Raw genomic sequence first — 9,481 nt, 5'->3', positions numbered from 1 at the left:
CTCACATCAGAATCATGATTCTTAACTTATTCAGAATCTTAAACCATTTGTTAATTTCCGATGAAATAATCCTTTTTTCCGAACTGCTGGTCTTGGGAGTCCCACTTGGTCTGACCCACAGCGTTATCTGAGGAAGGTTGACCTAGTCATCTTTGAATCTTGCTACATTTATTTTGCACTAAAGCAAATTGGAAACGAGCATAAAATCTTAATCATGAAAAAGTGTAAAATTTGTTTCATAGTGCGTTTTTTTGTAATGGGGGGGGGGCCTCCAAATAAAATTCAACTCAAGGCCCCAAATTATCCAGGAGTGGCCCTGCTTATGTAAAACTAACAATGAAAACTCAATAGAAATTACATCAATTTAATGATAAACTCAATTTAATAGCTATAAATATTACATACAATTTATAAATTGAATCAATTCAACAATAAACTACATAAAAACATTTAATAAAACATTTTACATAAATGCCATAATTTAATAATTACAAAGATTAAATCATTGATACTCAATTTAATTAAAATATTACATGTGAATTATAAATTAAATCATTTTAACGATGAATGAAAGCACCCTAATTTAATAAAAATATTACAAATAAATCAACCATAAACTCAATTTAATAAAAATGTTTACATATGAATTATAAATCAATTTACTGATAAAAATATTACATAAAAAGAATCTTCAGGCAATTTGAGACAATATCACAACCAACCAGCGCAGGCTTATTTTTGACCACTGACACTAAGACTTGAACAAAGTGCACACTGTAATATCTGCAAAAATATTTTATATTCCATGTTGAAATGTCAGCTTCTACAGTTTATGTGCAAGAAATGTATGTCGCAAGAGTCAGGATGACTCAAATATCTTCTTAGTGTACAAAACAATTCATGTCTGAAGAAAAAGTGCAAATTAAGACGAACAATTAATCAGTTGAGCTCCTTTCACCAGGTAGACAGAAATATGATAGAATTGCACATCTACATAGTAATAATGGTACATGTACATGATAATTAGTAATAATGGTACATGTACATGATAATTGTACATTAGAGTGAGAATGTTAGAAGGTGCTACAAGGAATGTAAAAAAAAGTCAGTTGTCTTCCTGAGCGTTGATAACATCTCGACACGTCACTCGCAGTTTGGTCAGCGTGGCGAGGGAAAGACTTCCTGGTTCAGCAAAGATTCTCTAGGACGGGAAAGCCAGAGTTAATAATAAAAGGAGGAAGATGGATGGTTGATGAGGGTTAATAAGATGGATGGTTGATGAGGGTTAATAATAAAATGAGGAAGATGGATGGTTGATAATGGTTAAGAAGATGGATGGTTGATGAGGGTTAATAATAAAATGAGGAAGATGGATGGTTGATAATGGTTAAGAAGATGGATGGTTGATGAGGGTTAATAATAAAATGAGGAAGATGGATGGTTGATAATGGTTAAGAAGATGGATGGTTGATGAGGGTTAATAATAAAATGAGGTAGATGGATGGTTGATGAGGGTTAATAAAATGAGGAAAATGGATGGTTGATGAGGGTTAATAATAAGATGGATGGTTGATGAGGGTTAATAATAAGATGGATGGTTGATGAGGGTTAATAAGAAGATGGATGGTTGATGAGGGTTAATAAGAAGATGGATGGTTGATGAGGGTTAATAAGAAGATGGATGGTTGATGAGGGTTAATAAGAAGATGGATGGTTGATGAGGGTTAATAATAAGATGGATGGTTGATGATGGTTAATAAGAAGATGGATGGTTGATGAGTGTTAATAAGAAGATGGATGGTTGAGGGTTAATAATAAAATGAGGAAGATGGATGGTTGATAATGGTTAAGAAGATGGATGGTTGATGAGGGTTAATAAGAAGATGGATGGTTGATGAGGGTTAATAAGATGGATGGTTGATGAGGGTTAATAAGAAGATGGATGGTTTGAGGGTTAATAAAATGAGGAAGATGGATGGTTGATGAGGGTTAATAAGAAGATGGATGGTTGATGAGGGTTAATAATACGATGGATGGTTGATGAGGGTTAATAAGATGGATGGTTGATGAGGGTTAATAAGAAGATGGATGGTTGAGGGTTAATAATAAAATGAGGAAGATGGATGGTTGATAATGGTTAAGAAGATGGATGGTTGATGAGGGTTAATAATAAAATGAGGAAGATGGATGGTTGATGAGGGTTAATAAGAAGATGGATGGTTTGAGGGTTAATAAAATGAGGAAAATGGATGGTTGATGAGGGTTAATAATAAGATGGATGGTTGATGAGGGTTAATAATACGATGGATGGTTGATGAGGGTTAATAAGATGGATGGTTGATGAGGGTTAATAAGAAGATGGATGGTTGATGAGGGTTAATAAGATGGATGGTTGATGAGGGTTAATAAGAAGATGGATGGTTGAGGGTTAATAATAAAATGAGGAAGATGGATGGTTGATAATGGTTAAGAAGATGGATGGTTGATGAGGGTTAATAATAAAATGAGGAAGATGGATGGTTGATGAGGGTTAATAAGAAGATGGATGGTTTGAGGGTTAATAAAATGAGGAAAATGGATGGTTGATGAGGGTTAATAATAAGATGGATGGTTGATGAGGGTTAATAATAAGATGGATGGTTGATGAGGGTTAATAAGAAGATGGATGGTTGATGAGGGTTAATAAGATAATAAGATGGATGGTTGATGAGGGTTAATAAGATGGATGGTTGATGAGGGTTAATAAGATGGATGGTTGATGAGGGTTAATAAGATGGATGGTTGATGAGGGTTAATAAGATGGATGGTTGATGAGGGTTAATAAGATGGATGGTTGATGAGGGTTAATAAGATGGATGGTTGATGAGGGTTAATAAGATGGATGGTTAATAATAAGATGGATGGTTGATGAGGGTTAATAAGATGGATGGTTGATGAGGGTTAATAAGATGGATGGTTAATAAGAAGATGGATGGTTGATGAGGGTTAATAATAAGATGGATGGTTGATGAGGGTTAATAAGATGGATGGTTAATAATAAGATGGATGGTTGATGAGGGTTAATAAGAAGATGGATGGTTGATGAGGGTTAATAATAAGATGGATGGTTGATGAGGGTTAATAAGATGGATGGTTAATAAGAAGATGGATGGTTGATGAGGGTTAATAAGATGGATGGTTAATAAGAAGATGAATGGTTGATGAGGGTTAATAAGAAGATGGATGGTTGATGAGGGTTAATAAGAAGATGGATGGTTGATGAGGGTTAATAAGAAGATGGATGGTTGATGAGGGTTAATAAGAAGATGGATGGTTGATGAGGGTTAATAAGATGGATGGTTGATGAGGGTTAATAAGAAGATGGATGGTTGATGAGTGTTAATAAGAAGATGGATGGTTGATGAGTGTTAATAAGAAGATGGATGGTTGATGTTGGATGACTGACCTGCATGAAGGTGTGACAATCCTCCACCAAGCGTCCACGTGTCAGCTGCTTGAAGGCGTGACACACATCAGGCAGGGACTGTGCGCCTTGGATCTGGGCTCCATGCTGGTGGATCAGCGTTAGAGCCACGCGGAACAGGATTTTAGAGCCCTCGTAAAACAAGCAGTCCCAGATCCGTAGAACTGTCTGGAAGGAGTGGTGGTGAATGCAAGGGCGGGGGTCTGTGAAGTGGGAGGAGCTCACCTCCACCGGCAGCACGTCCACGTAGACACAGATGAACCAGCGAGACGTCACCAAGGTCCACGTCACACCCTGGTCCATCATGGTCTGCCACACTCGGGGGGACTTGGACTTCACCAGCTGCCCCAACACCTCCTGGTCTGTCTTTAACCCCAACATGCCTGGACTGTAGTAGTCTGTAACCCAAACATGCCTGGACTGTAGTAGTCTGTAACCCAAACATGCCTGGACTGTAGTAGTCTGTAACCCAAACATGCCTGGACTGTAGTAGTCTGTAACCCCGACATGCCTGGACTGTAGTAGTCTGTAACCCCGACATGCCTGGACTGTAGTAGTCTGTCACCCCGACATGCCTGGACTGTAGTAGTCTGTAACCCCGACATGCCTGGACTGTAGTAGTCTGTCACCCAGACATGCCTGGACTGTAGTAGTCTGTAACCCCGACATGCCTGGACTGTAGTAGTCTGTAACCCCGACATGCCTGGACTGTAGTAGTCTGTCACCCAGACATGCCTGGACTGTAGTAGTCTGTAACCCCGACATGCCTGGACTGTAGTAGTCTGTAACCCCAACATGCCTGGACTGTAGTAGTCTGTAACCCCGACATGCCTGGACTGTAGTAGTCTGTAACCCCGACATGCCTGGACTGTAGTAGTCTAACCCCGACATGCCTGGACTGTAGTAGTCTAACCCCGACATGCCTGGACTGTAGTAGTCTGTAACCCCGACATGCCTGGACTGTAGTAGTCTGTAACCCCGACATGCCTGGACTGTAGTAGTCTGTAACCCCGACATGCCTGGACTGTAGTAGTCTGTAACCCCGACATGCCTGGACTGTAGTAGTCTGTAACCCCGACATGCCTGGACTGTAGTAGTCTGTAACCCCGACATGCCTGGACTGTAGTAGTCTGTAACCCCGACATGCCTGGACTGTAGTAGTCTGTAACCCCGACATGCCTGGACTGTAGTAGTCTGTAACCCCGACATGCCTGGACTGTAGTAGTCTGTACGACATGCCTGGACTGTAGTAGTCTGTAACCCCGACATGCCTGGACTGTAGTAGTCTGTAACCCCGACATGCCTGGACTGTAGTAGTCTGTAACCCCGACATGCCTGGACTGTAGTAGTCTGTAACCCCGACATGCCTGGACTGTAGTAGTCTGTAACCCCGACATGCCTGGACTGTAGTAGTCTGTAACCCCGACATGCCTGGACTGTAGTAGTCTGTAACCCAAACATGCCTGGACTGTAGTAGTCTGTAACCCCGACATGTCTGGACTGTAGTAGTCTGTAACCCCGACATGCCTGGACTGTAGTAGTCTGTAACCCCGACATGCCTGGACTGTAGTAGTCTGTAACCCAAACATGCCTGGACTGTAGTAGTCTGTAACCCCGACATGTCTGGACTGTAGTAGTCTGTAACCCCGACATGTCTGGACTGTAGTAGTCTGTAACCCCGACATGCCTGGACTGTAGTAGTCTGTAACCCCGACATGCCTGGACTGTAGTAGTCTGTCACCCCGACATGCCTGGACTGTAGTAGTCTGTAACCCCGACATGCCTGGACTGTAGTAGTCAGTAACCCCGACATGCCTGGACTGTAGTAGTCTGTAACCCAAACATGCCTGGACTGTAGTAGTCTGTAACCCCGACATGTCTGGACTGTAGTAGTCTGTAACCCCGACATGCCTGGACTGTAGTAGTCTGTAACCCCGACATGCCTGGACTGTAGTAGTCTGTAACCCCGACATGCCTGGACTGTAGTAGTCTGTAACCCCGACATGTCTGGACTGTAGTAGTCTGTAACCCCGACATGTCTGGACTGTAGTAGTCTGTAACCCCGACATGCCTGGACTGTAGTAGTCTGTAACCCCGACATGCCTGGACTGTAGTAGTCTGTAACCCAAACATGCCTGGACTGTAGTAGTCTGTAACCCCGACATGCCTGGACTGTAGTAGTCTGTAACCCCGACATGCCTGGACTGTAGTAGTCTGTAACCCCGACATGCCTGGACTGTAGTAGTCTGTAACCCCGACATGCCTGGACTGTAGTAGTCTGTAACCCAAACATGCCTGGACTGTAGTAGTCTGTAACCCCGACATGCCTGGACTGTAGTAGTCTGTAACCCCGACATGCCTGGACTGTAGTAGTCTGTAACCCCGACATGCCTGGACTGTAGTAGTCTGTAACCCAGACATGCCTGGACTGTAGTAGTCTGTAACCCCGACATGCCTGGACTGTAGTAGTCTGTAACCCCGACATGCCTGGACTGTAGTAGTCTGTAACCCCGACATGCCTGGACTGTAGTAGTCTGTAACCCAGACATGCCTGGACTGTAGTAGTCTGTAACCCCGACATGCCTGGACTGTAGTAGTCTGTCACCCCGACATGCCTGGACTGTAGTAGTCTGTAACCCAAACATGCCTGGACTGTAGTAGTCTGTAACCCCGACATGCCTGGACTGTAGTAGTCTGTAACCCAGACATGCCTGGACTGTAGTAGTCTGGAATTCCAGCACACGGCTTTACTGACTCTAGACCCCCGTGCAGCCCTAGGGCCCACAATGGGCATTACATGTCATCCTTGATACGACTGTTCAGTTAGAAGGTTGTCAGAAATATTTAATTTTCAAAATAAAATTTCACTTACACTTTGTATCTTGTTCTTATGATGTTGTAAGTGAAAAATCTTGTTCTAACGATGTAAGTGAAATTTTATTTTGAAAATACACTTGGTTATATCTTCTAACGATGTATTTTCAAAATAAAATTTCACTTTGTTTATATCTTCTAACGATGTTGTAAATGACATTTTATTTAGAAAATTAAATTAAAATACAGTTTATATTTTGTTCTAATGGTGTTAAGTGAAGTTTTATTTTGAAAATACAACATCGTTAGAACAAGATATAAACAAGTTAAGTGAAATTTTATTTTGAAAATACACTTGTTTATATCTTGTTCTAATGATGTTGTATTTTCAAAATATCTTGTTCTAATGGTATTAAGTGAAGTTTTATTTTGAAAATACAACATCGTTAGAACAAGATATAAACAAGTGTAAGTGAAATTTTATTTTGAAAATACACTTGTTTATATCTTGTTCTAATGATGTTGTATTTTCAAAATATCTTGTTCTAATGGTGTTAAGTGAAGTTTTATTTTGAAAATACAACATCGTTAGAACAAGATATAAACAAGTGTAAGTGAAATTTTATTTTGAAAATACACTTGTTTATATCTTGTTCTAATGATGTTGTATTTTCAAAATAAACTTTCACTTACACCATCGTTAGAACAAGATATAAACAAAGTGTATTTTCAAAATAAAATTTCACTTACAACATCGGTAGAACATGACAAAGTATTTTCAAAATAAAATTTCACTTACACTTTGTTTATATCTTATGATGTTGTAAGTGAAATTTTATTTTGAAAATACACTTGTTTATATCTTGTTCTAATGATGTTGTATTTTCAAAATATCTTGTTCTAATGGTATTAAGTGAAGTTTTATTTTGAAAATACAACATCGTTAGAACAAGATATAAACAAGTGTAAGTGAAATTTTATTTTGAAAATACACTTGTTTATATCTTGTTCTAATGATGTTGTATTTTCAAAATATCTTGTTCTAATGGTGTTAAGTGAAGTTTTATTTTGAAAATACAACATCGTTAGAACAAGATATAAACAAGTGTAAGTGAAATTTTATTTTGAAAATACACTTGTTTATATCTTGTTCTAATGATGTTGTATTTTCAAAATAAACTTTCACTTACACCATCGTTAGAACAAGATATAAACAAAGTGTATTTTCAAAATAAAATTTCACTTACAACATCGGTAGAACATGACAAAGTATTTTCAAAATAAAATTTTTGTGTTTATTTTTCTGTTTATATCTTATGATGTTGTAAGTGAAATTTTATTTTGAAAATACACTTGTTTATCTTAAATTTTATTTTGAAAATACATTGTAACTTACACCATCGGTAGAACATGACAAAGTATTTTCAAAATAAAGTTTCACTTACACTTTGTTTATATCTTGTTTTGTAAGTGAAATTTTATTTTGAAAATACACTTGTTTATCTTGTTCTAACAATGTATTTTCAAAATAAAATTTAACTTACATCGGTAGAACATGACAAGGTATTTTCAAAATAAAATTTCACTTACACTTTGTTTATATCTTGTTATGATGTTGTAAGTGAAATTTTATTTTGAAAATACACTTGTTTATCTTGTTCTAACAATGTATTTTCAAAATAAAATTTAACTTACAACATCGGTAGAACATGACAAAGTATTTTCAAAATAAAATTTCACTTTGTTTATATTGTTATGATGTTGTAAGTGAAATTTTATTTTGAAAATACACTTGTTTATCTTGTTCTAACAATGTATTTTCAAAATAAAATTTAACTTACAACATCGGTAGAACATGACAAAGTATTTTCAAAATACAATTTCACTTACACTTTGTTTATATATTGTTGATGTTGTAAGTGAAATTTTATTTTGAAAATACACTTGTTTATCTTGTTCTAACAATGTATTTTCAAAATAAAATTTAACTTAACATCAGTAGAACATGACAAAGTATTTTCAAAATAAAATTTCACTTACACTTTGTTTATATCTTGTTATGTTGTAAGTGAAATTTTATTTTGAAAATACACTGTAACTTACACCATCGGTAGAACATGACAAAGTATTTTCAAAATAAAGTTTCACTTACACTTTGTTTATATCTTGTTTTGTTGTAAGTGAAATTTTATTTTGAAAATACACTTGTTTATCTTGTTCTAACAATGTATTTTCAAAATAAAATTTAACTTACAACATCGGTAGAACATGACAAAGTATTTTCAAAATAAAATTTCACTTACACTTTGTTTATATCTTGTTGTAAGTGAAATTTTATTTTGAAAATACACTTGTTTATCTTGTTCTAACAATGTATTATCAAAATAAAATTTAACTTACATCGGTAGAACATGACAAAGTATTTTCAAAATAAAATTTCACTTACTTTGTTTATATCTTGTTATGATGTTGTAAGTGAAACTTTATTTTGAAAATACACTTGTTTATCTTGTTCTAACAATGTATTTTCAAAATAATTTTTAAATTTTTTTTTATTTTAAATTTCTACCAATCGATCCACAGACCGGTACCGGGCTGCGGTAATAAAATTTGTTTTTCTTGTAACATTAAAAATGAGCTGTTCATGATAATTGATGTCCAGTTATATCTTGTTTTATTCACACTTTTTGTGTCTACAAAGTATGACATTAATCACAGTTGCAAGTCCAAGACATTAGATGGCAGTAGTGGTTTTTGTCGCGCCCTAAAAAGTATAAATACTGGAAGTAAAGTGTTTGTAACGTGCATCTTAGTTGTGGTTTTCGTCAACAATTTTGGAGGTGTTGAAATCGCCATGTAAAATTGCTAATGCTAATCAGTAGCATGTCAATAGCAAAGCCAATGTATATTGGCATGAAGCTAGCGCATTTTTTTGGGAAAAGTGGAGCCTTACTTTACTTACGTCGGAGCGTTTTTTTCTTTGTTGGCATTAAAAATGAGAACATTACTTAGTTAGCTGGAGTGCGAAGAGTCAACTGAGTCAGCAACCAGGCGTGACGTCACGCTGAGGTTGTACCGTATAGCGGTAATAATGAATTAAAAATGGTACTATACTGCTTCAGAAAAATACCGGCTCCCTTTTTTTTTTTTTTTTTTAAGGGTTCGGGGTCACTATTTTATTTAAGGACAAAAGTGTTCTTGATT

The 9,481-nt window shown here is 36.8% G+C and overlaps 1 protein-coding gene across 2 annotated transcripts in view; it reads right to left on the bottom strand.

The window, feature by feature from the left end:
• Positions 1–558: 558 nt before the first annotated feature.
• Positions 559–9,481, bottom strand: part of LOC133641677 (growth hormone-regulated TBC protein 1-A-like) — a 31,089-nt gene continuing 22,166 nt past the window's right edge. For both annotated transcript variants that reach the window (XM_062035582.1, XM_062035589.1), the window contains 3 exons: positions 3,689–3,861; positions 3,446–3,631; positions 559–1,201 (listed from right to left, as the gene is read on the bottom strand). In XM_062035582.1, coding sequence (XP_061891566.1) covers positions 1,106–1,201; positions 3,446–3,631; positions 3,689–3,861 — 455 coding nt within the window. In that variant the 3' untranslated portion in view covers positions 559–1,105. The remainder of the gene's footprint in view (positions 1,202–3,445; positions 3,632–3,688; positions 3,862–9,481) is intronic.

The sequence above is a fragment of the Entelurus aequoreus genome, linkage group LG02 (genome assembly GCF_033978785.1).
Source record: "Entelurus aequoreus isolate RoL-2023_Sb linkage group LG02, RoL_Eaeq_v1.1, whole genome shotgun sequence".
In the NCBI taxonomy this organism is placed as follows: Eukaryota; Metazoa; Chordata; class Actinopteri; order Syngnathiformes; family Syngnathidae; genus Entelurus; species Entelurus aequoreus.
This window is presented reverse-complemented; position numbering and strand designations above follow the sequence as displayed.